Source organism: Gouania willdenowi, chromosome 18 (genome assembly GCF_900634775.1).
Source record: "Gouania willdenowi chromosome 18, fGouWil2.1, whole genome shotgun sequence".
In the NCBI taxonomy this organism is placed as follows: Eukaryota; Metazoa; Chordata; class Actinopteri; order Blenniiformes; family Gobiesocidae; genus Gouania; species Gouania willdenowi.
The window spans coordinates 26,182,164-26,209,498 of record NC_041061.1 but is presented as its reverse complement, the minus strand read 5'-3'; the positions used below and the strand labels follow the sequence as shown (position 1 = coordinate 26,209,498).

General features: G+C 41.3%; 2 protein-coding genes across 4 annotated transcripts in view; one reads left to right on the top strand and one right to left on the bottom strand.

Moving 5' to 3' along the window:
* Window positions 1–7,481, bottom strand: part of LOC114480234 (uncharacterized) — a 27,173-nt gene extending 19,692 nt beyond the window's left edge. The window contains exons 1-2 of one of the 2 annotated variants that reach the window (XM_028474184.1): window positions 7,338–7,481; window positions 92–2,900 (exon numbers count right to left, since the gene is read on the bottom strand). In XM_028474184.1, coding sequence (XP_028329985.1) covers window positions 92–2,734 — 2,643 coding nt within the window. In that variant the 5' untranslated portion in view covers window positions 2,735–2,900; window positions 7,338–7,481. Of the gene's footprint in view, window positions 1–91; window positions 2,901–5,862; window positions 5,972–7,337 lie in introns of those variants that run through there. The other variant, XM_028474185.1, reaches the window with a different exon arrangement.
* On the top strand, window positions 7,348–27,335 carry zfta (zinc finger translocation associated). Of its 2 annotated transcripts, none has more exons than XM_028474187.1 (5): window positions 7,348–7,480; window positions 17,304–17,807; window positions 19,025–19,390; window positions 23,353–23,799; window positions 25,345–27,335. In XM_028474187.1, the coding sequence occupies exons 1-5, from the start codon at window positions 7,474–7,476 to the stop codon at window positions 25,800–25,802; spliced, it is 1,782 nt and encodes a 593-aa protein (XP_028329988.1). In that variant the 5' UTR covers window positions 7,348–7,473; the 3' UTR covers window positions 25,803–27,335. The 2 variants fall into 2 exon arrangements, with proteins under 2 accessions (XP_028329988.1, XP_028329987.1); XM_028474186.1 differs by lacking the exon at window positions 7,348–7,480 and adding an exon at window positions 12,827–13,251.

Below are 27,335 nucleotides of genomic sequence, written 5' to 3'. Positions count from 1 at the left end.
AGCTAGTCAGCTTCTCTGTCTTATATAATCACTTGATAACCTCGACTCATCAGAAAAAGAGTGTTGTGGGTGTGTTAGGGCCTCTCCAAACCTGGATGTCTCTGTAGGGGAGTTTGTGGCTGGATTCCCCTTGTCTGTCCCTCTGCTGGGCCCTTAGCCGTGCCCTCTGCTGCCTCTTCATCAGCTTCCAGTACTCCCTCTTCCTCTGTAGGCTGCTCAGACCACTCAGCGCGCTCAAGTCGCACTCCTGTGTTGTTGGTGACCGATTGTCTTGAGATGCTTCTGGGAATTTACACAGTAGTTCTGTGGTTTGTGGCTGCTGCTGTGGCTGAGAGTGATTGGTTTCTGTGAGCTGCTGTGGACTGAGTGAACCCGGGGATCTGAAGCTTTGAAGTATCTGGGCTTCAGGTGGAGAAGAGGAATCAGATGCTTCCAGTGATGGAGTTGCCATTACATGAGATGGGCTGTGGGACGACTGCTCACAGGTGGGATGCTCTTCTACTTTAGCAGAGTGATGAAGAGGGGGAGGTGTCTCACACGTAGAGGGTGAGTTCTTGATCTGAGGGCATGGAAAATCCACCTGCTCTGAAACATCAGTGTCCACCGGAAGCAGCATCAGGTCAGCAGAGAAGGGAGCAACTTCCTCCTTTACAAAGAGCGCCAAGTCAGGCTTGATATCCTGCTCTAAAGCTTCATCCTCATCTGGTGTCTCTGTTTTTATGTCCCACTGCTCACTTCTATGCTCGCTCACTGTGCTGAGTGACTCCTCCAACAGCTTCCTCATGGAGGCCACAGCCAGCAGGGTGGCACTTTGGCTGTCTGAGCTCTGAGCTGGGTCAGGTTCTGGTGGAGAAGCCAGAAGTGGAATTGGTGGTGGTTTGGTGTCTGAACAGGTGGTTTGTTCTGTTAGCGTACTTGGGTCGGTTGTTGGCAAACACTCTCTCTCTGTTTTGATGACATTGACATTAGGCAGCTTTGTTGTGTCTGGGAGAGTTTGTGCATTTTCTGTAGGCTCCATGGGACTGACCCGCTTCTGAGCCTTTCTCTTTTCTAAAGCTGCCATAGCCCTCACCTGTATGAGTCCCTGCTTTAGGCGGACAGCTCGAGCTGCTCGCTGTTCCCGCTTTTTTATCCTCCAGTATTCCCTTCTCCTCGCCATCCTCTCCTCCTCCGTCAGCTCTGGATGCAGGGTCAAAGCTGATAGTGACGGAGCACGGCTTGACACAGCCATTTTCATGACACAACCCCTAAGGTTTGAGGCCGCTTGGGATCCTCCAGAAAGTGTGTTCTGAGGACGGCTGAGCCTGAGTTGAACACCGGTGTGTGTGTGTGCAGTTGGAGCTGTTATGCTTTCAGCCTGTGATTTGATTGACGTAAGCATTTGAGATTTTTTGGTGAAATGTCCAGCAAGAGGAACAGAGACTCTGACCTGAACTGGTTGAAGTGGAGGCGAGGGGCGGGGTATCCTGATAAAGGGAGTGTCTTTGTGTTTACAGTGAGGCTGGATTTTAGAAACTTTCTGTCCTGTGTGACCTGTGGAATTGCGTAGCACATTCATTGTCAGTGTTCCATCCTCTTCAATGAACCCTCCGATGGTCTCCGAGTGAGTCAGGGCTTCTCCTGTGGTATGCATCAGTGTTCTGGCCTTCCTCATATCCTCCAGGATTTTCTGATAACGTTTGACTCTTCGCATTAGAGAGTCTTTCTCCTTCAATCGAACCTTCTTGTCCATTGACAGCTTTGCTCTTTGCTCGCGCTTTTTGTCCCGCCAGTACTCTCGCCGTTTTGCTATTACTTGCTCAGGGGTGGCAGCAGGGTCAATTTTCGGCATACCTTTGCTGCTCAACATTGGAGACTTAAACTTGAGGTTAATTTGATGCATTACATTTTTTTGGGCATCAATAAACCTTTGTCTGGGTGTTTTGCACCTTACGATCCCTCCTGTTCCATAATATAGAAGCTTTCTCTGAGGTTCCACTATCCTTTTTACAGATGTCACTGACATTTTGCTAAGGGTAGGGCAGGTTTGTGTGGACACCAAGGCACTCCGTTTTCCACATTGAGGTGTAGGGTTTGATGCACCGACCTCTGTTTTTACTGAAACTGGGCCCCTTGAGCGGGACACAAAAAGGCTCCCTGTAGAGTATGCAGTTTGTGCCATATCTTGGGATTTGGGAAGGGATGTGTCCTGCATAGACAGACTGTAAGGTTTTGTTTTAATATAGCTGCCATTGGTAACCATGTTCAGTCTGACGGGAGGCACTGAGGATCTGCTGAGGAGCTGGGTCTCACTGGATGTGGCTGAGTAGATGGCTCTGGTCCCTGTATATGGAGGCGTAGCTGTGACTGTGTCAACTCCAGCAGCTTTGGTAGTGATGGAAAATGATGCTGGCAACTGAGACAAGTTGTTGTTGAGATTTTTCGAGTTGGACCATTTGCCCATTTGGCTTTCATTGGTTTCAGGTGAACTGTCCCCAACTTCATTTCTATTCCTAGTTGGAGGAGCATCAAAGAAGCATTGGACAGCACAATCCCCCCGTGTGTTTATGAGTGAAGGCTTTTTCCCAGGGCTCTCCAGTGCTAGCTTTCCTCTGTGCTCTGATACACGGGCCCTCTGCTCCCTCTTCTTGTTTCTCCAATACTCTCTCTTCTGGGCGAGGGTGGCATCATCATATTCAGAGGCCGGTCGATAGCGGTGATATGAAGGACCACCTTTAACCTTTGCCGTTGGCATGCTATGGCCAGCTTGGACAGGCGACTAGTTCTCATCCAAGAGTGATGGTTGGCTTTGTACTTTCACACGGATTTACTGTGGCCTGTCAGTCCACAATCCTCACCACGATGAACATTAGAAGGTGTTCTCTTTCCACAGATATAAGGCATCACCCTCATCTGAAGGTCTGAAAACAGAGAAAAATCAGTTAGCTCTTTGTACTACTTTTTTTTAATTTACTTATCAATTTCAAACAGTTGGTGTTAACTGGAAAAACAGAAACTTAGGGTTAGATAAGACCTATAGCAGTGGAGGCATAATCACTGCTTATGTGAAATAAACAGTTTTACCCTCAGGGCCCAGTGTATAAGATCGTTCAATAAACTACAATCAAACTGGATTTTTTATGATCATGATCCTCAGACTGAGTCATGCTTAAGTTGATCCTTTCAACAAGAAAATCCCTCACAATCTTGCACAGTCTAACTCAATATCACTTCACGGTACTTATTTACCAATTACATATCTATAATTACTGAGCCATGTGTACCATTTCTGCATTTTTACAAAAAATATATTATTGTAGGGACTTCAAAATGTTTAGGAAGAAGTTCTATAAGACAAGGTGGTGGTCTAAAGCTACAGAGCTAAGTTGTTGAGAGACGCGCCTAAAGCGTTACCATCTTGGTACAGGTGAGCAGAGGCGGTACTGCATATCTATCTATGACGGTAAGAGGTATCGCTAAATCCTGAAGTAGAATTACTCAATTAATCTTTCCCCTATTTCAAAAATGGTTTTATTTGTTTGAAACATTACACATGTAGCTATGACACAAGGACGCTTGAATATTTTGAACATATTTGTTTTACTATCAAACTACTACACATTTTACTTACAATCTTCTGACATAACTGATAAAGATGGTGGACTTCAGTGCATGCTATGGATGTTCTAATGAGTGGAACATACTGTACGAACCAGATCCTGTGGAATCACTGTCACAGGTGTATGCAATAATATGGCGTTAAATAAACCCTGACAGAGAGAACCATCCCACATAAATATAACCAGTTTAACATATAACATATTACTGTGTTCCAGTAGCTCCTTTATGGGAAGAGCTGTTGCTTAATGCAGCCTCTACTGGAAGACCAGGATGAATTTTACAAAATCCTTCTCCTCAAAAATCATGGGGATTTCCTCTCAAAAACACCCACAATGAGCACAGAAGCATTGAAACTGGACAGAAGCTGCACTGATTATTATTATTATTTTTTTTACATCACATTAATCGCTCAGACAAAAATGGTACCAGGATGCATAGCGGGATGCTAGGAGAACTTGGGTCCTCCATCCATATATGTTACAAAAACTGGGTCGATATATGGGAGAAATTAGACATTGTAGAAAATTCATTCCTGGATGACTGACCAAATAATGAGTTCAATCAATAGTGTTATCTATTTTGGATTAAGTGTCAGTTGTTTGTAGGGAGGTCCCAATACAACTTTTTCACTTCCGATACGATACCGATATTGCATCCTCAAGTACTTGGCCGATATCGATACGATACAATATCAGCACGAATCATACATACTTTTCTTACTTATTTTGTAGTGTGGAATGTTAGAAAAGGCTTGATCAACTGATGTTACTCAAACAGAGAATAATAGTCAACAATTCAAGTTCACTTTAGTTATTTTTTACTGTCAGTATATGGTGGTGGGAACAACTGTGGGCGAAGACAAAAACAACAAAAACTTATCGGAGCGCTTATATCGGAAATATTAGATGCAGTCCTATAAAATTTGATCTTCGTTTTCTGGCTGTTATCGGATCGGGACACCCCTAGTTGTTTGCTCAAATACAATTGAAAATCATTTACACAAACTGCAAGTCGCACAGAACGAAGCAGCCTGGCCTGCACATAACAAATATAGCCACAATGCATAAAAGTTTAGCATGATTAACAGTAAAACTGATTACAGTATTATATATTATCATTCATTTGAAACATTATTTAAACCAAAATACCAGAAACGATTTACAGTAAACTGTCTTTTTTTTTTTTTTTTTACTGACAAGCATCATTATAACAAGACAAACAAGTGAAAGTGTTTAGGCAGAACACAACCATTGCAAAGAACAGTTTTATTGGTCCATGGTTGCATGGAATGGATCACCATGTTTTTGGTTGTTAGAAAACAAGTGTTTTTAAAAGAAGTTTTAAATGTGTTCTTGTTCATACAATGAACTATACAAGGAATATTGGGAATAATATGAAACGTGTTATATGTATCAGTGAGCTATGGTTTATGTATGAGTTTCATGTAAGCAGTTTTTTGGTTATTTTTTGTTACATTTACGTGTGTATAATTTATGTAAAAGTATGTGAAGTGGAAGGTGTAATGTATACGAAGAGACCCCAGGAGGAATAGTGGCTAATATTAATGGGGATCTTTAAAAAACTCAACTAAAATGTGAATGCTACTTTTACTGAAGACAATGTTCGTAGTAGTCTGATGCAGACATGGCTCAGAAATAAATTGGAAACAACAATTAGTTTGAAGTGTTCTCAGATTTTACTTCAATCCAGCATCTGTGGGATGGGACCTCTAGGACTGGAAAGGAGCTATATTTAGTGTCTCTGACCAGATACCGCAGCACAACTTCTGAGGTCTAAGGGAGTCCATGCCTCAATACAACATGGACGGCGGTACATAATGTTAGCAGAAAGACATGTCCTTTTAACCACAACTACTGGTTTATGCAGATCAGGAGACAAAGCGTGTGTAACGCCCCTCAGCATGCAGACAGTGAGACCTCCACAAACACACACTAACTGGGCCTCCAGGGTTAGAGTTCACATATTTAACATTTCAGTGTTTGTTCTGAAGTGACGCCATCGTGAGGGTAAACGCGTGTTGGAAGTCTAGGAACCAGGAAGGAGACGAGTGTATGTCCTTTTAAACATGTCCCCCTTCTCTAACTCTGTCTACCCAGAGCCGGTTTTCTCCCCTATCGCAGCAGCGGAGCTTTAACGGCGGACGGATACACGGGGACAGACCGATCCGGTGAGGCGGCGGTGTCGGACGGACCGTGTGTTTCTGATCGGTACAATGGACGGGGTGTACCCTGCCCTACTCACGGACTACAGAAGCCTGTCTCTGTGCTGCTTGGAAGAAGAGAGGCCGGTGTTATAGTTTAAGTGGCGACCATTTTAACTGGCGACCGACTTCCGGTAACGTGGCTTGTTGCCACAGCAATGGCAGATGTGTTCAAAAAGGACCAGGGTGCATAGCTGCCCGCGTTGATGCCGGGTAGCTTTTATTTACGTTGTACAACTGTTTAAAGTGTTAATATGTGATTGTGTTTGCAGCTCTGTGTGAGGACGCATTACATGTAGAAAACCAGACTTCTCGGTGCAAAGTGGACTCACCACAGGCTAATCCCACCACGATGCTCCACAGATAGCCACAGGAAATCAATCTTGCCTGTGGCGATCGAACTTTACAATTTATCACTGTAACCTGATACCTTTGATTGTAGTAAATATCTGTATTATTGTTATTATTTATACTACTTCATGGTTTACTACTGTAATGTGTGTGTATCAAATCCTTATATTTTGTTAAAAACATTATTTCACGTCATTATGTACTTTATTATCACATCTCATAATCATGTTTAGTGAGATGTACGTGTTATTCACTCCACAGTGACAGTAAACAGTCTTTTATGTTATTATTTTCTATACAATACCTGTGACCCAGATGTAACTTGTGGTATGTTGCGACCTTCGGAAGCATAGACATTATACAGTATATGTATATAATGTCTATGTTCGGAAGTAGGTCGCCAGTTAATCTGAACCGAAACAAAGTCATAGTTCTGGACTGTGAAGGCCCCGCGCTGAAGTTTGGCTCCACAGATTGCTTGAAAAATATTCTTAGAGTGATTTGTGAACAAAAACAATAATGGAGATATCTTCTCTGTGTGTAAATTCAGGTAAACGTGGTCACAAGTTAACATGGAACTAGTGTAATTCCCCTGCGACCTCCAATAAAAACGGTATGTAAAGATTAGAACTATGAATTACAAACTGATCAATGGCGGATGTAATGATTTGATTTTTTTCTCATTGACGAAGGATCGATCCCCAGTGGAAGCAATTCAACTGTTTGTTTATTTATTTGTATGACACAGATCATATACGTGTTTATTGTTTCATCATATTACACAGACTGTAGACTTTGTAGAAACACATAGGGATGAATAGGTGCGAGACACGTAACTTCCTGTTTACAACAGCTGTGGTGAGTCCACTTTGCACCGAGAAGTCTGGTTTTCTACATGTAATGCAAACATGTAACACAGAGCTGCAAACACAATCACATATTAACACTTTAAATAGTTGTACAACGTAAATAAAAGCTACCCGGCATCAACGCGGGCAGCTATGCACCCTGGTCCTTTTTGAACACATCTGCCATTGCTGTGGCAACAAGCCACGCTACTGGAAGTCGGTCGCCAGTTAAAATGGTCGCCACTTAAACTATAACACCGGAAAGCCGCCCCGTAACAGCACGCCTTAAAGAGCGGATAAACATGCAGAGCCGTTACCTTTTAGCAACATAACTTTCCAGCACAGTAAGAAGAGGACGGACACGGTCAGGTCTGCTGCCCGAACATTAGAGCTGTTTCACCGATAGCCAGAGCCTGTTCGCTCCGTGCTGCTGACAACGTAGCAAGTACCAGGATGAGAAGTAAGGCCCCGCCCCCACGGTTTTAAAAACACCAGAGCCGTTTAGCGACAACTCCGTTCACTCCAATGGTCCCGTTTTTTTAATACAGAAATGGCGGTTCATGGAGCCTCACAATAGTTCCCGGAAGTGAACAGTTGACTATTGCACCGCAAAGGAGCTAGAGCGGAGTAGAAACTTTGTGATGCACTTTTGAACGATAAGACGTTTAAATAATCATATTGGATATTATTATTATTATTATTATTATTATGCTGGTTAGTGGGTTATTATATTATATATTATAGTTATATACACATACATATGGCGGTGTGCTGTATAAATATTGTAAATCAATGCAGTTATTGACGACAAATTACCAAAAATCCCAGTTATGTCTCTCGGATTCAATGGATTCAAATCTAGGAGTGTACCGATATCTCGATACGGCAATGCATTACGATATTTTTTTGCACGATCGATTATCGATATGCTCGCGCTATCGATTTTAATTTTTTTTTTTTTTTTCAAAATCTTTTCTGCTTTTTCACTAAAATGTGCAGGTAGGTCTTCACAGAAATTTTGTCACTGTTTGTTGAAGGAACCAATATATTGTTTATTGGAATATTTCACTATAATGATGTCACCGGTAAGAAAGACCGTATTTTTTGTTTACAGAAAGCACTATTAGAGATACTTATTTGTTTACATTGGTATGTTGACACTTATTTACAGGAATGTTGCACTAAAATAGTGTCATTGTTCATAGGACACTTTTTCTATTTATTGTCTTTCAGAGATATAAAATAAAAAATGTTATTTTTTCACTTAATTTTTTTTTCTTGTTATGTCATAGATTATCGTATATCAATTTCTGACCAATATATCGATAATCGCAATATCGTCATATCGTGAGATAATCGTCATCTTGAGCTTTGTACCCAGAGGTTCCCACCCCTAGTCAGATCTTCTGAGGAACTATTTGAGTCTACATGAATCATGTGACGGTCAATGCGTTCTGAACTTCTGTTGTTGCAACTCTCTTTCTCTCTAAACGACTCTGAAAAACTCAAAAAAAAGTATTACAACATAGCAATAATATTAATTATTTTTATGACCAAGAAAGTTCAAAACAATGGAGCATCCAATCCAAAAACAAGTTGTTAGTGAATCAGTGATCCTCATGATAATTCACACTTTAAAGGCTTGAAAGAAATGTATATCCTCATTAATGACAATACAGTAGGTATTTTTTTCCAAAAATCGTGATGAAATGCGCAATACGGGTCCTATTCGGATGAAACTTGGTGGGGTAAATGAAGAACCAACCCGACATAACTATAGTAAAATTGCATAAAGCAGTACATGGTGGAACAGCAAGTAGGTCCTGGTTTCAAGCCCTGGGGTGAACACTCCTTTCTGTGGAGTTCGCATGTTCTCCCCGTGCATGTGTGTGTTTCTTTCGGGTACCCCGACTTCCTCCCACTATTCAAAAACATGACTGTTGGTTGACTGGAGTCTCTAATTTGCCCGTAGGAGTGAATGGGAGTTGGAGTGGATGTTTTTTCAATTCAACTCAACTCAACTTTATTTATATAGCACAAATTACAACAATGTCGTCTCAATGTGCTTATCAAAATATAAAGTCCATAGTGAGAAAGAAAGAAAAAAACCGACAAGATCCACATGAACAAGCATTTAGCGACAGTGGGAAGAAAAAAACTCCCTTTTTTTTAACAGGAAGAAATCTCCAGCAAAACCAGGTTCAGAGATGGCAGCCATCCGATTCGACTCGTTGGGGTTAGTGGACAGTTCAACTAGTCTTCGCATTATCTTGTACCCAGAACAGAACAGGATATAAGGATAGACATTGGAGTGTCCCAGACTAGTTGAGCCATGAACCATTGATCAGGAACTGCGAGCTCCAGCATCAAGACACTTGAAACAGAAAAGAGAGAGAAGGGCGAGGAGAAGGCACTGACTGCAGAAAAACATGATACACTATTAGCAGGTCTGCCTGCATGGTTTTGGGCTTCATTCCTAGTGGTAAGGTTAACGTTTAACGTCTTGCGGCATCTGCCATGGTCTGAAATGCTACCACTACAGACGGGACTTCATATTGTACTGGGCGCACGTAATGATCTAAGCGACCATTACGTATAATGGTCTGTGATTGTGACCATTTCAAACAAGACCATGTCCACTTTAGGTTATTGCTATTTTACGGTATACGCTTTAGCAAATAAATAGGTTTTGAGTTTACTTTTAAAGGTGGAGAGAGTAGCAGCCTCCCGTACTAAGACTGGGAGCTGGTTCCAAAGGCGAGGAGCCTGGTAGCTGAATGCTCTGCCGCCTGTTCTACTTCGAAGGAGAACTGGCAGAGCTTTCAGCTGGACACTTTAGGAACTTCCAGAAGACCAGCAGACTGAGAGCGGAGTGTTTTTCCCAAATTATAGGGCATTGACAGGTCTTAAAGATGCACAGGAGCTTGATCATGTAGAGCTTTGTATGCTAACAGGAGGATTTTAAACTCTATTCTAGATTTTACAGGAAGCCAATGAAGGGAAGCCAATACTGGAGAAATATGCTCTCTCCTGTTGGTACCTGTTAATAATCTAGTTCTGAATTAACTGGTGATTTTTTTAATGAGTTTTTGAGACATCCTGAGAGAGAGTTACGATAATCTAATCTAGATGTAACAAATGCATGGATCAGTTGTGTTTAATGTTGTGTGTATGTTGCCCTGCGATGGACTGGTGCCCTGTTCCGGGTGTACCTCAGCCTAACGCCCAATGACAGCGAGAGATAGGCACCAGTAGACAACCACAACCCTGAAAAGACGCAAGATGGTTGGAAAATGGATGGCTGGATGGAAATTTCATTAGGATCAGTCAATTATGAGGTCACGTTATGACGTTTTTTAATTTCGCCAATAAACAATTTCCTCCCAAATTTAATGGAAACTTTATTCCATGGTGTAAAATGTCCATCTTTGGTTAACATTTTGTACTTTTGATGTGATTCTGCTTACAGACCAAAAAACATACATAAACACCAGTGAAAATATCACCATCTTTATTCAAGGACCAATGCAGTGAAAGAAATTAAAGGAATAAGTAAATTAACACTTTTCCACTTTGAATTGTGTGCAGCACTGCCCTTACAGTCATGCAAAAGCACCGATCATACTTTAATATAGTTTTTCTCAAATGGTGGTACGTGTACCCCTAGGGTTACACAATGACACTACAGGGGATACTTCAGAAAAAGTCAGAAATGAACAAATGCAAGCATTAAAACTATGGAGTTTCATCATGTCTATTTTTAGTTAAAAATAATGATGATGGAAATTATTTTGATTAGAACATTAACTGAAATTTCAAGGGTCGGTCTTTGTTTCACACCAAGCGGGGGATGACCGGAAATGATAAAATCTATGGAAATAAACTTATAGGCGACCGTGGCTCAGGTGGTAGTGGGTCGTCTTCTGATCGAGAGGTTGGGGGTTCGATCCCAGTACCTGACTATGTGTCGAAGTGTCCTTGGGCAAGACACTGAACCCTAAGTTGCTCCCAGTGGTCGACTAGCGCCTTGCATGGCAGTCCTGTCCCACTGGTGTGTGAATGTGAGAGTGATTGGGTGAATGAGCTGATATGTAAAGCGCTTTGAGACTGCTTCGGTGTGGTGATAAAGCGCTATATAAAATCAAGTCCATTTACCATAGGAGGCACTAAATACTGTTTTTATTTACAAAATGAGATTCTTTAAAATGTGTTATCACTCATTCATTCCATCATCATGCTCTATAGTTGTTGTTTTGTTTTTTTTACAGTATTCTGAGCAAAATGTTGTAGTTGGACAAAGGGATACTTGGATTCAGAAATAAGAGAAAGCAGGTACTTAAGGCCAAAAAGTTTGTTTGACAACCACTGCTTTAATAGACCTGTCAAGTGTGTACCTTTCCCTGAGCTCTGAGTCACTTTAATTTACTCTGGTTTAATGGAGTCTATGTCCCTCAGTTGATTTAAAAAAAACAATGTCCTGTGTTTTCCATCACTGTGTTCAACGACTACAGATAGAGAGAAGCATTTCTTTAAAAAAAAACACTGGGCAAGGATCAAAATAAATATGTATAGGTGAAGTTTAGGTTGTGGCTTGATAAACTGTATGTCACAAATACCAAACACTCCTATTGACCTTTGTCGACAAACAGACTTTAAAAAAATTCACGGATAGTAATCTCCAGGCCAGGAGACCACCTCTGGGGGCTGATACAGGTTGGACTAAGCAATGACAACCAGTAGCTATGGTTAACAGGCAATAACTCCCTAATGGAGCACCGCCCCCACCTGCCTGTTGGGGTGAAGTGTCTGTGGTTTATAATTCAAAACTATTAAAAAACAATGGGTGTTTGATGATGTAAAGCAGATTGGATTTACGGACCTCGGCAAAAAAAAAAATCTTCCTATACAACAAAATCATTTGAACTTGTGGACATCAGGGGTGCAGCAACTTCCTGAGTACAAATAGATAGATTTCAAATAACAAAATATGCTTTGATAGGTAACATAGGCCACTAAACTGAAACTCATATTTGTTGAACACAGTCAAGAGCAGTATATATATTATATAATCTTACAAACTTGCTAACTTCTTTTGCTCAGGAGAAGTTGTGCCCATAAGAGAGATCTACAGTAGTGTCTCCAACCACGGGTATCAATGCAAAAGCATCATTTTCATGTAGAAGATGACCTGAAATACTTTGAATAACCCCAATTTTTTTTTGTCCCGATCCTTTTCAATTGTGTCATAGTCCTTAACAACCTTTTTATCCTCATCATCTCTACATCCTGCTCCACTGAGTCCATTCTGTGATCATTGTGCAGTAATGCCAAATATTTGATTATATGAAACAAGTCAGCCATAACATGTAAACATCGATAGTCTGTAACTTTTCTTTTTTTTTATCTCAATGACAGGTTAAAAAAAATCAACTTCTTTCACTCAGGAGAAGTTGTGCCCATAACTGGAAATCTACAGTAGCGTCTCCAGGAATGGGATTTTTTGGCTCTTTCCAATTCCAAGTGTCCTTGACTTGATGATAGCTGCTACATGATGAAATGTGACCTATTAATCATTAAATAGAATGCCAGACTTAAAGGTAAATAAATAAATACATAAATAAATAAATGGAATTTGGTAAAGGGGAGGGCTTGGCCTCAGACTTTGGTGAATATAAGCACTGCGAGGGCCCGGTGCTTGTCCGGTGCTAACCGCATTAGCTGCTTATCGGTATTAGCGCCCCTCGGGGTGGCTGTGCGCCGACTACGCGGTTACTGTCTCTTTAAATTTACCCAGGAGCCCCTTAAGGAGCCCCAGGGGCCCCTAGTCTGGCTCCCCACCCCGAAGACAAGCAGGAGCCTTAAAATACATGAGTGGAGGACTGCGCAGAGGGGCGACGGGCCAAGCTTGGCGGAGTGGACACCGTTTGGTTTCATGATAGTGGATTGGATGAAAAGTTAACTTGACTCCCGTGCGGGGCGCGTGGAGGCGATCTGACAGATGCGCGTGGGCTCCCGCTGTAACGTGTGACATGTCCCGCTCCGGCCCCGCAGACCGTTGACGGAGTGAGGACAACCAGTAACCATCAGCAGCAACAGCAGCCAGGCCAGGGATGGAGGGAGAGGCGGCGGACAGTGAGCCCGTGGAGCTCGGCTGTACCGGGCGGCCCGAGCTGCTCTCTTTAATTATAAGCGACGAGGAGGAAGCCGCGAAGGACGAGAGCGACCCGGGAGGTAAATAAATAGCAGTTATTTTTGGGGTTTTACTGTAAGCCCACGGTTAACCGGTCTGCGTGGCTGTCAGAGACACGGCCATTGTCAGGCTGCGATAATCCGTGTCAGGGACAAAGCCATGGAGCAGCATGGCCCCTCCGTCTGTGGCTCCTATAAACAAAGGCTCAGCAGCACACAAGCAGCGACACCCAGCGGACTGCAGCGGTACTCCTCCCCCTAGAAAACAAACCCTACTGTCTCTCTTACTTTATAGCTGCTATAAAGGTGGCCAATCCTGGTCCTCAAGAGCCACTATCCAGCATGTTTTAGATGTTTCCCTCTTCCAACACACCTGATTGAAATGACCAGGATCGTTATCAGGCTTCTACAGAGCTTGATGATGAGTTAATCATTTCAATCAGGTGTTTTGGAAGAGGGAAACATATAAAACATGCTGGATAGTGGCTCTTGAGGACCAGGATTGGCCACCTCTGTTATAGCAAGTATTGGTAGGGGTGTCCCGATCCGATATCGATATCGGATATCGGTCCGATATCAGCCAGAAAACAAATATCATAATAAACGGGTCCATTTTTCTCATACCTACTGTTGATGACTATTGTTCTCTGTTTGAGTAACATCACTTGATCAAGCCTTTTCTAACATTCCACACTACAAAATAAGTAATAAAAGTATGTATGATTCGTGCTGATATCGTGTTGGATCATTATTGGTATTGGCCAATACTCAAGGCTACAATGTTGGTATTGTATCTGCAGTGAAAAAGTTGTATCGGGACATCATAAGTGTTAGAATAAATTATGAAACTTTAAACATTCAACATATTTCTAAACTGCTGCAGGTTATGAAACAAAAAATAATGTCACAGCAAATCAGAATCAAAAGTACTTTATTTATCCTGGGGGGGAATTAATTGTGTCACAGAGGCTCAAGAAATATTACAAATGAAAATAATAAACACCAAAGGAAAAGAAAGAAAATGTACATAATTAAGGAATAGACTGTTAATTAAATAAGGATTAAATAAAAGTGCACACATTACAGTAGAAACAAAATAAGATAATAATAATCTATTTATAAAACAAATATCTCTGTCTGTGTTCCTCAAATATCTCTGCGGATCAGGATCAGACTGAGCTGAGACTTTCAACATGGCTGCTGCTTGGTTCAAAGGTGTGCAAAGTCGGATTTGTTTGGATGCCCCACCCCCAAGTCCCACCTCCTGAGTCAATGGACTCAGTGATGATGTCATCAGTCCGAGCTTGATGATGTCTTTAGTCCTAGCTCTACGGTGATGATGTCATCAGTTACAATTTTAGAACATTGCTACATTGGGATGACATCATCACTGTAGAGGTAGGACCAATGTTCTAATGTTCTATAGCATACTTCCTACAGGCACTGCACTAGTAATAATACAAATGTACAAATATAATACAAATATGTACAAGAATCAAAGTTTCAGGTTAAAGTTGTAGAGTTTGATACTACTAAACAAAGGAGGTTCAAAGCTGAAAACAAAAATAGAATAGAAATAAATATACTTTATTGTCATATATGTAAAGCTAATATGAAAAGTATGCAAAAAAAAATACACAAAGAAAAAAATCTGAATCCGAGTGTGCACAAACAGAAAATTATAATTTAACGCGAACAAAAAACAACATACAATATGTTATTGGTGACAAGAGGTGTATTTTACACAATACTGCAAAAATAATTGCAAAAAAAGTAAAGATATATAACCGATAGATAAGAGGATAACTGTAACACAGATACACAACTTATGTGACAAAAATGTATCATAAGCACTGTCAACAGAATGAGATAGCAGAATCAAAATAATATGTAAATATGTTAGAGATAAATAAATATTGCTGATGTGGTTTATTCATCTGTAATTTATGATTATCACAATGAGAGAAAACATTCATTGGGAAACAGGGTAGAATATGGAGGCATATCCATAACAAACCTGAGTGAAACGTGTTCGGTATAAAAAGGAGAAAGTAAAGGCAGTTAGTGCTGAAGGTAATGACCTTAAAATGTTATCTGTGCTGTACAAAGTGCTACAGAGATACTGCAGGACACGAGAAACAAGCCGCCCAGTGAAAGGTTTGATAATGAACTCACAGAACTACCACACCTTTGTCAGTGATACGTCAGCTGTTTGTGGCTATTTCAATGTTTAGCTATTCACAATTTAACTTAACACTAGATTTGGCTTGTTTGCTTTCATATTATAGGTTTCTGACATACTGTAAATGTGAACAAGAGGCTGGTCGACATTAATTTGCTATAAAAGATTCAACTTTGGTGTCAAAATTAAGAATAACACATCTGGGATTAGACTGAATACAGTATACTGTTTGCTTGTTGTTATTCTTTATTATATAAAAACAAATAGTGTAGATATCTCTTAAAGTTCACTGAAACAAATAAATAAAATGGCTCCTTGGATTTTATAAAATCTGAACTTTGCCGTACAGCAGTGAAAATTAGCTTCAATGTATTTAATTGTGTAGCCAATCAGGGCGTTATTAGTGTTACACAGCCAAGAGAAACAAATATCTTGTTTTATTGGCAATCAGTGGAAAAAACAACAGATGCCGATTATTGTGAAAATGGCAAATTTCTGCCGATATTATCGGCCAAGACAATGATCAGTGGATCCTTGATCCCACCCTACACCAGTAAGAAGGTGTTATAACACCAGTTAGAATGCCAGTCTATGTGAGAGCCATCCACTGCAGCTAAACATGCAACTTTCCTGATATGTGGCATTGGGATGTAACGATTCACTCAACTCCCGATACGATTCAATCACGATACTGGGTTCACGATACGATTCTCTCACAATGTATTTTACAAAATGAGACTGTAGACAAATGATGACTGAAACATTTTTTTTTTTCTTCAAAAATAAAAATACTGTACTATTTTCTTTTATCTTTCATTGTCAAAAGAATCCCTTAATAAACTATGCAAAACAATGCAATTTAATTAAAAATAAATCCTGAATGAAATAAATAAAGAAATATTACAAATGAAGAAGAAGCCTATTCATTTAAATTCTGGCTCTACAGTGAACTATTCAAATAATTGCATAATAGTTCCTTTTCTTTTTAAAAGTGCAACTAAAAATGTATTTTGTGCCTTAACAATTGAATTTTAAAACAAATCCCATATCAAAGAAATAATAAAAATAAACAAACTAAGGGTTTCATTCTCTCTCTCTTGTTTCTCCTCTTCTTCTCTGTGCTCCTCTTACCTTGGATTTCACATGTTCTTTCTTTCTCACCTCTTTCATTTTGTCTTGGTGAAGCCAAAATGCTTCCACACTTCTGATTTAAAACACGGTGGTGCGTCCTGAATTTCAAATTCTAAATAGATAGTGCTCTTTGCTGTAAAAAAAAAAAAAAAATGTATCGATATGAATCGTGACACCTTTGAATCGATTTTTAACTGCCTCACGATTAATCTTTACATCCCGAGTGTGGCAACATTGCAATGTTTGTTGTTACCTTTCTGCATTTTTGTATCAATACTCTCTGATGGGATAGTGTTCACTTTCAACATTACTCATCCATGTTATTATCTTCTCATGGCACTAATGATTTCGTGGACACGCCTCAGAGCTGAACAATCCGTGTATCATTCGTTCATTCGTTCTTTTATTATGTAACAAAAATGAAAAAAACACTCATTATTTGATTTTTGTTTCCAAAACCAAAATGAAAAAACGTAAAACGCCTTGTTTTTCAAATTCAAGCTCTTTTGCTTCAGTACAGAAAATGAAAAACAAGGCGTTTTCCGTTATTTCATAATAATAATAATAATAATGAAAAATGAATGAACAAATGATACACGGATTCTGAGGGTAACTTGTAATACGGATAATATGAGCATCCTTCATGTCCCTGCTGCATGAAAACAAACAGGCCTGTTGGTGATGGTCGTCCTTTCTCTGATTGTGTGTCTTCCTGCCTCGCGGTTGTCATAGCAACAGCAGCATTAACAGCACCAGTGTGCACTGTTTCCTGTTCTAACAGATGAGAACAGTCTTGCTAATGGCCATACTGAGGAGGAATCCCAGTCTGGGATGGTCCTGCCTGACAGGTCAGCCAGCACCAGCTACTGGAGCATCACAGAGGGCCCCGATCACCCCCACCTCCTCTCCCCTGCCCCCGGGCCCTCAGGACGGAAACCCAGGATGCGGGCCTCACGCCCAGGCCTGAGCAGGATTCCGGGCCGTGACCACCGTCGCTACTACCACGAGTACTGGCGCAGCGAGTACCTGATGGACTTTGACCCCCAGAGGCATGGAATGATCTGCATGGTGTGTGGCAGCTCGCTGGCTACGCTCAAGCTCAGCACCATCAAGAGGCACATCAGACAGAAGCATCCGGACTCTCTGCTGTGGAGCCCTGCTGATAAGGAAGTGATCCGTTCAGGCTGGGAGTGCCACCTGGGCCTAGTTGAAGGTCAGAGGTCGCATGACTCTGATGATGCACTCCCACAGCAGGAGGGAGACCCGCTGCCTCAGCATTCTGCTGGTAAGACACGGACGCTTTCATGTTTACACACTTGGTGGCACTACAGTATGTATTTGTGTGTTTGTGTATGAGGATGATGTCATGCTCAGTGGGAGTGTATGAGGGTGGCCTTTACTGATGGGAACAAACAAGAACCTTGCCCAGAAGACAGAGCCCATGAGCACAGAACAAAATGCGTAGCAAACACTGTAAAAACCCTTCAACCTTCAGTTCATTTGGATTATCAACAACTGTGGATGAGTTCAGAGTCAGTAAACATATCTGAAATCAGCTTTGTCACCCCAAACCTAGGGCTGGTTTTATATCTCTCAGGAGTGTCTGATCCCAACTTTGCCTCCTCTTTTTCAGCAAACTTATGCATATCTTGGCCTAACCCTGGAATCAAACCATTGCCCTCTAGCTAAGAATCAGTATCACTAGCTTGTGCTTCATCAAGGCCGCCTGCTCTGCGTACAGTTACATTTTGTATTTAAAAAAGGATTTAATCTCTGATTGATTCACTAATGTGTGTTTGTGTATGTTTGACTGTCTTTGTGTGTTGGTCCCATCCATGGGTTCCTGATGTTAGCTAGGACAGCAGACACTGGTGCAAAAAAAGAAGAATAGTTATAGAGCAGGGCAATATGGACCAAAACTCATATCTCAATATTTTTTTTTCAAAATGGCGATATACGATAGAAATTTTGATATTTTTAATTCAAATAAAGTCCCACCAAAAAGACAATTCTGGGTTATAAATGCCACACTGGCACATTTAATAACTAACATGTGTACAATACAGACCCTTTTCAAAAAATTAGTCCAGTCCTTCTTCTGCTCTTTTTTTTTTCTGCAAAAACGGGTCTGTTTGTGCCACTTTTGGCTTTTTCTCCTATAAGGGACAGCATGTGTGAGTGAGTTCTGTAGTGTGCTTGTTTTGGGGAAGGTCTGGGTTAGGGCGCACTCAGAAATCCTTCTAAGTGTGCTTTTCATGCTGTATTTTAGTACAAAATAATCTGTAAAATATATATATTAATAAAAGCGATGTAATTTTTTGTATCGCCAAAATAGAAAACTTGATATATTTTCAATCATGATATATTGCCCAGCTCTAATAGTTGCAGAATTTTCTGATTTTTGTCTGCATTTTATTGTTTTGTTTGACCCTAGTGGTTATAAAGTGTCACTTAAGTGCATTGTTTCAATGTCCTCATTTCAACAAATCTCTGTCTGTTAAGCACCAGTAGATCCCCCGGACTGTGTGTCACACGGAGAGCAGCCTGCCCCTCCCCCCAGCCTGTCCCCTCCCTCTCCAGAGGGTGAAACCCCCCAACTCAGAGAGGAAGAGCGTCATCTCTCCGGGCCATCAGCACAAACTCTGGAGCGCTATTTGAATGACTCGCTGCACGCCTGGTTTCGCCAGGAGTTCTTGATGGAGTATGAGGCGGAGCGCGGCCGCCTGCTGTGCATGGTGTGTGGAGCAGAGCTGCCCTCGCTCCATCTGGATCACATCAAGAGCCACGTACTGAACACACACGCCAACTCTCTGGTGTACAGCTCTGAGGAGAAACACTGCATCCTGCAGGCCTGGGCTCTGGCTCACGGTGAGAACTGATATTGTCTTATATGTACTCCCAGAGGTGTAAAGAGTAGCGATAAAGTGATTGAAATTATACTCAACTACAAGCACAAGTAAGTCATACATAAAATACACAAGTACAAATGAAAAGTAGCTCAGGTGAATAGTACTCAAATTAAAAGTAACTAGTTACTTTCACCCTCCCACATTTATTTTTGGTAATAAATCTTGCCACATTTCCCTTTGATACAGTAAACATCTGATGTATAAACTTGAAAAGGAAGAGAGGAATTCTTGCAGAATTGGAACTTCATTTATTTTGCACAAAGGCATCTGTATAAATAAAAGGTTTGTCAAAATGTACAATTCTTTTAAAAATAAAATAACACCAATATATTGAATTCAAAATCAAAATATAGTATAACTACATTTATGAACTCTAAAAATGGGAAAATAACTGCCATTCAGTGCTGTTTTGGCGCCGTGCATTACGCTTAATCTGATTGGTTGGCTAGGATGTGATGCATTGATTGTTCTCATGGTCATTTCATTTTTTGCGGTTTCACAATGTCCGTTGATCATTTTAAAACAAAAAATATGAATTTACTCAGTAACGGTTGAGTGTAGAAATGCAACAAATTACGTTACTTATTTTATAACGTACTTAAAGCTGCAGTTTGTAGAATCGTAAGACGCTCCCATCCTCTCCTGAATTAATCTTCTTGTGCGAACGCGCACACTGGAACTCTGCAATTGTTTTTTCCATAAAGACTAGTAACAAATGTAGAGACTTTATCTTGTGTTATCGGAGAGTTTTCTGATGTTTTAGAGTCATGAAAGCACGTATTATTCTCCGCTGTGAGGACAGTAAGAGGCTCACATCCACAGCAGCTGCTCACACAAACAGCTGCAGCTGAGCCCAGCTGATTAGAGCAGACACACTCCACATCCACTCTGCAAATTAATTACATCTTTTCTCTTCACCTTGGATAACGTTTATTTTAGTTATCAGAATCAGAAGTACTTTATTTATCCCAGGGGGAAATTACTTGCGTTACAGCCGCTCAAGAAATATTACAAAAAGAATAAACACTGAACAATAGGGATGTAATGATTAATCGTAAGGCAGTAAAAAATCGATTCATAGGTATCACTGTTCACATCGATAATCTGAAAATTGAATCGCAGTACTTTTTTTAAACAGCAGAGGTGCTATATATTTATCCTTCTCTTGTCCAGAAGTGTAGGCAGCGGGCGGAATCTCCTACTACTTTCTTTCTGGCCGCCTTCTACTCTTAAACATGTTCATAAATGATTCCTTACCCCTTTAGAACCGAAAGAATATCTGTAATATTACGTGAATATCTGTAAAAGTCACGTTTTTATATTAGCTCTGTCTGCTAGCATAGGATCTCTTCTTCACTGCAAGAATATCTGCATTCCAACCGACCACTGGGTTACCAGTGCCCTCTGCTGGTCCAAACAAATATCTGACGTAAATACAGTGCAATGACTGTTTGTTTTTTTTTTTTGGTCCAATTGTTAAGGCACAAAATACATTTTCAGTTGCACTTTTAAAAAGAAAAATCACTATTATGCGGTTTTGCATTGTTTACTATAGAACCAGAATTTAAATTAATAGGCTTCTTCTTTATTTGTATTATTCCTTTATTTTTTTCATTCAAGATTTATTTTTAGGTAAATTGCATTGTTTTGAATAGTTTATCAAGGAATTCTTTTGACAATGAAAAATGAAAGGAAAATAGTACAGTATTTTCTATTTTTTTCCCAAAAAAATGAAGGAATATTTTTCAGTCATCATTTCTCTACAGTCCTATTTTGTAAATTAATCATGAATCGAATCGTATTGGGAATTGAGTGAATTTTTACATCCCTACTGAACAAAGAAAGAAAGAGAAAGAAAAACCTACATCATTAAGTAAAAGACTGTTAATTAATTTACAGTTTTCCCATCTGTTATCATTGTCTCTGACTCTATATGTGAGGCAGACTGCGCGCTGACTGAAAGCGGATCACTTGCAGTCCGCCACACAGACACAGTCATAGGGACCTCCATAACACATTTGTGCCTTTATTCTGTTGCTTCTCCACCTCGGTCTTCTTTTTTCCGCTGGCTTTGCCATGTAACCGCGGTGCCAAAAGCCGCGTTTGAGACTTTTGCTGGAATGTCCAACAATGCACTTACCCTACCCTCTTGTGAACGCAGATTGACTTTTGACGAGCAGCTCGAGCAGCCAATAGTCATGCTTCAAACAGCTCATGGGATCGCCCTGTTGGTAGAAAAAAGATCTTTGATTGGCTGAAGTCCAGCATCACCCTCCTGGATTTCTAAAGCTCATTGTTAGAGCCAGGAGAAGGAGCAGAGATTCACTGTCCACTCAGAACACTTTGGATTACAATATGCTCAAAGATGATTATGGATTTTTGACCAAACTAAGCCAAAAAAACTAAGTAAAATTACTTTTTAAGAAATAAACTGAAAAAAGTACAAGTACCCATAAAATAAACTCAATTACAATAATGTAAGTACTTGTAATCAATTACCTTCACCTCTGTGTACTACATACATGTAGTACACAGAGTATCAAATTTTGTTGGGTATTTTCCACTTTGAATAAAGGTGAATTTTCAAGCCCCACTTGCTCCCAAAATAATCCTATTGACCTAATGGGGAACAAGTAACATTATTTTATATCAAAAATCACAAACTAAATTAGACTAATTACCTGCATAAAAACATATCTTAAAGTGCAGCAGTCAAAAATACAGGAAAAAACCAAACATTGTTTGCAATCTGTGCCAAAAAGCGTAAAAAACACTGATGCACTGAATCCTGGACAAAGATGGCTTTCATATTTTGATGACTCGTCCCATCTATTCAGTGAGGGCGCTGACTTTTGTGGTCTTTTTCACAAATGTATCCATATTTCTCAGCTAATGAAAGTTTGTTTGTTGTTCCACTCCACCAGTTCACATGCCAACGTAAATCATTATTTTTGCACTTTAGTTCCATGTTACATTTTGTTCCCAGTTCATATCTAATGTAGCCTGGCAAGAAGTCACACCCACTTCCTTAGTTTTTGTAAGAAAGGTGTATGGTACCTCCGTTTGTGCTCACTTACTTGGTTTGAAAGAAAACTAGCCAATCAGAGCTGTACAGAAAGAACGTGTCAAAACAAACATGGCGCCCGCTACGGAGAAGATATCCAGAGCTGTGTCTGCTCTGTTTTAAAAGACCTGGATATATCGTTGAAACCACAACAAGTAGAGGCTTTAAAACCCTAAGTCTGTATCATACTACACGTCGTTTTCCTTTGCCGGCTTCGTTTAGGTAGCTTAGCTTGTCACGCTCTTTGTTTGATTGGTTACTCTTTACATGTTTGTCCCACCCAGTGAGTGCTTCCAGACTAATCGCTTGTATTAAACATAGAATAATACAAGGAGATTAGAATGGATTCCAGGCTATATCTAATGCAGTCTAATAATTTAAAGCTAGGGTAGGAGATTTTCTTTTTAAGTTTTTGGTTGAAATTTTCTTTATGTCCTGTCAGAAATTAAGATTTTATGTGCTCTGAAAAAGGAGCAAAGAAAATTTGTCATCTGTAGCAGCTGTAAATCTGTAATATCTTCGACCAATGGAAAAAAACAAACCTTTTCTTTTAACCAATCACGTCTCCTTGTTCGTTCTCGATCCCTCGCACTGGTTAATCCATCCCTGAGGAGCAGGAGTTAGGTTAAGGTTCAGGGACTTGCTCATTGTCCCACAATGAACTACAATAATGTTTTACATACACAGTATGAGACACATTTCATTAAACTCCAATGACAATCAATAAGTCGCAGAATTGACTAAAGGGTAACGTTGTAAGAGAGATAAATCTTGTCAGTAATGGATTGGTCAGAGGAGCTAAACATGAGAAAACAGTCTTGCTCTAATGTTCTTTGCTGTTTTTTTCTCACCAACAGACGAAGCAGAGGAGTCTTCAGAGCCTAGCACCAAAGACGGCGAGCCGGCTCTTTATGCAGAGGATATGGAAACCAGCCACATCAACGCATGCACGCACCCCTCAGCCGATGGCACTTTAATGCAGGACACTGCTCTTATCAGTGTGGAAGGAGGTATCGTAGCACCACAGCAGGAAGCCCTGCCCCTACGACATCCTAGGAGGCGGCGTCTGCGCGTGGGCGACCCGTGGCGGCTTCGCCTTGACTACCTGGTGGCTTACGGGCCTCGCGGACAGGGAACTTTCTGCATGGTATGTTCTCAAATCCTAAAGGAAACCAAGGTCAGCAGCTTCCGCCGGCACATACAGGAAAGTCACCCTGAGACCACTACCCTGAGCCGGGAGGAGCGGGAGGCCATGGCTGCTGCCTGGACCAAGGACTGCAGTGAAGACCTGCAGATCAAAGAGGGTGAGACATCTGTATCATAAAAATCACAGTTTTTTAAAAAGAAGTCAACAGAGTTTGGATGTTGTCCCTGCGTGTGAATTAATTTATTAAACGCTGCCATAAAATAAAACCAGGTTAATAATGAGCTACTGATAAACTTTGTATTCAGTACATGCTGTTAGCTTAGAGAAAAAATGGCTGTCAAACTCAAGTTCTTTCACACCAAACTTGCTGATCCAGGTCTCTATGGACCTTACTTTGTGCACTTTTGCACAGGCAGGTTGGAACGGGACCCTAATATAAAAATATCTCCAAACAATCCATCAACGATTCCCATAAAGTTGGGAACATTAATTTGCCCAAAATGCCATGGAATGCTAAAGCACTCACACCAAACGCGTCGAAAGCGTCAGGTTTACATAGACAATAAATGATGGACGCGCTTCTAGGAGCGTCGAGAGGTCCCGCTGCGCGTCCCGCACTTCCTGTGCGGCGCTTTTTGAAGCATCTCAACCCGGCCGATGCTGGAGTTGGGATTGTTGAACTTTTAGAGCATATCGCGGCGCGTCAACCAATTAGGAGCTTTCCCCAACCGTGACGTATTCAGAACACTAACCGGAGACAGATGAACAGGCTCTTCTGCTGGAATAGAGCGCCTGTAGTTGGGGTCCTGGTAGGAGAGCGAGCACCGATGCGGGTCAGCAGGTCGTCAAACTGGGCACGGGAGAGACGTAAGTAGCGCTGAAAGCGACTCTCATCCGAGTGCAGCTCTGGTGAATCCAGAAACGGTGCCGAGGCGCCCTTCAACGACGTTGTCTGGCTTAATTTATCAAATAAAGCCAAGCCACTCCCTCTATAATGTAGAGCTGATGAACGGGGGTCGGGTGTTCAGCAAGGAACTCCTAACTTTATTCTGCATTCAACCACACTTCTCTATAGCCTCTAACATCACAGTGCACACACTGAGTCACACCAAAATACATCAGACCAGAAACACCGCCTTCTCAACACAATAATGTTCCCCACCACTTCAGTCACTGGGTCAATTACGAACGTAACTGATCGCCACAATATCATTCATTGTCTGAACACTACTGGCAACAGAGAAGCCCCTCCCCTTCACGCGCTCTCTTCCCAACTTGTTTGGACCCGCGTCCAGAGCATCTTCAATGCTGGTGACAAGCGTACTGATTCAATGAGCACAAACGTCCAACGAGGGGCGTGAGGCACGATTTTGACGCGCGAAAGGCGTTTGGTGTGAACGCAGCATCAGAATTCATTTCACTGGAACAGCACAAGTGATGAGACAGAGACATTCTTTGTTGATAAGCTGTATGGGATAACTGGTGGAGCACATACAAAACTGAGAACTGTCATCATGACACATCTCTGCAGTGTGATCTGGATTTGATATGACCTGGTTATGTTCTTTTGTCTATATTTGGCTTTTTTAACAAGCAGTATTTTACTGTGTCAGCTGTAATGCTACATGCTTTACATCCCTAATACCAGAGAGCAGCTTAGTTACATCTTTCAGTTCCTCTTACTCAGCCTTTGTTTTAACAGAAATGCTTCCCAGTGAAGCAGACGATCTCCATCCAACAGAAGATACAGGTGAAAACGCCTCTTTTGACTTAAACAAAGTAAAGAAAGAGGAGACTGGGGGAAAAAGCCGGTGGAGGGACAGCAGTTCCCGTCACGGGCACTACCCCGGGAAGGACCAAAGGAGGAACTACCAGGTGCGCTGGCGGATGGACTACCTGATGGACTATGACTGCAGGAGACACGGCCTGATCTGCATGGTGTGTGGGGCCACTTTGGCCACCCTGAAGGTGAGCACCATCAAGAGACACATTCAGCAGGTGCACCCACATTCTGTGGACTTCAGCCCCGAGCAGAGGCAGCTGGCCATGCTCAGTTACAGCCAGAGCGCCCAGCACTTCATCCACGCAGACGATTGCTTCTCCTCCCAGGACCATGGACACACTGAGCTGGAGCCCAGTCCAGCACACGAAGGCACTTAGAAAGGGACTGCAGTCAGTGTGTGAATCTTCAGGTTCAACGGGATTAGCAGAAAGCTACGTTTTGATGTTATGCGATATCACTTGAACTCAACACAACTCTGTAACAAGTGTGTAAAAAGCTGTGCTGAGCTTGTTTTTCTGCTCCTGGTGTGAGGAATGGAAGAGCAGCCACTCCTCTGTAAAGAAAGCTTTATTTGCACATGAGCTACCTAAGGACCTGCTGAGCCAGCTGTGATCCAACATCTGCACAGAACACAGGGTGTACTGTTCTCTGTTTTAGAATCACTGTGCACTCCAACCATGACAGCAGAGGCTCTACAGGTACAGGTCCATGAATGCATCTCAGGTAGAGGAAAGACTTGCAGCTCACACTTTGTGTTCAGAGTAACTTCAATCCACAACAAACTCCTCATCTTGCACTTAATGTGGTACTTGGATGGACATGCAGAACTTGGGTGTTCAAATTTGGTCCTTGCTGCAACACTAATGAATCTGATGTAGGCGTCATCATGCAGTTGTGCAGAAAACCTGGCATCAGCAGTAAAGTGTGTTGATGCAGGGAGACATTTTAAAGCTGAGGGCTGCAGCCCTCCAGGACTGTAAGGGCCCTCTGGGTTATTGATTGATTATTATTTAAGGAAAAATGGATAAAGAAAATTGTATGTCCATCCAATATGACACATGGGTTGTAACCCTGCAGTTCACTGCTGCATTCTCCCATCAGCCACTGCTCCTTCAGTCTGTATATAGTAATATATGGTAATAAGTTTTTTTTTTTTTTTTGCTAAAAGCACTTTTAAGCCCCTTGGTTTTGTATTTGTGTCCTGTTTTACCAAGTTGTCCACTGCTGTTGGCAGGTGGGACTCGTTTCCTGTACAGTTAGTGCAGTTTATGCAACTAAACATGAATTGTTCAAGACGTTCCATCTTCATCCAGACTGTAACTCAGGGATCTCAGTTTCATCATCTGCATGCTCAGCGTGAACATCAGAACACTGAAGTGGTTAATATGTGTCTCAGCCCGTTTAGGACAATCAGAGCCAGAATGGCACTCATCAATGGTTCATCTCCTCTAAGGTGGGAGGGAAAGGTCTCATCCTGTTCACATCAGAGATGGAAAATGTGTCACAGGCTGGAAAACTGGAAAAACAAGTCACTAAGAGTGGAAATGAAAAAAGTCAAGTTACACGTGGTGTAGTTTGCGAAAGGAAGTATGTATTCAACCAAAACTCATGTAATGAAAAACACTTTATTTATTACAACAAACAAATCCCAAATGGGAGTGTGTGGATTGTATTTATTGACCAGGATCCAATCAGTTGAGTGTGCTTGTGGTTCTTACTGGATGTTCCTTCTGAATGTCACCTCCAGCCTCCGAACAATGATCCTTTCACCAGGTGACCACGAGTGAACGCTCCACAGCAGCTATTACATAGCAAGAGTGTGTGTATGTATGTGTGTGTGTGTGTGTGTGTGTCTGCGTATTGACTTATGGCTTACTTTGCTTCCTGACTTTTCCCTCTCCTTCTGTACA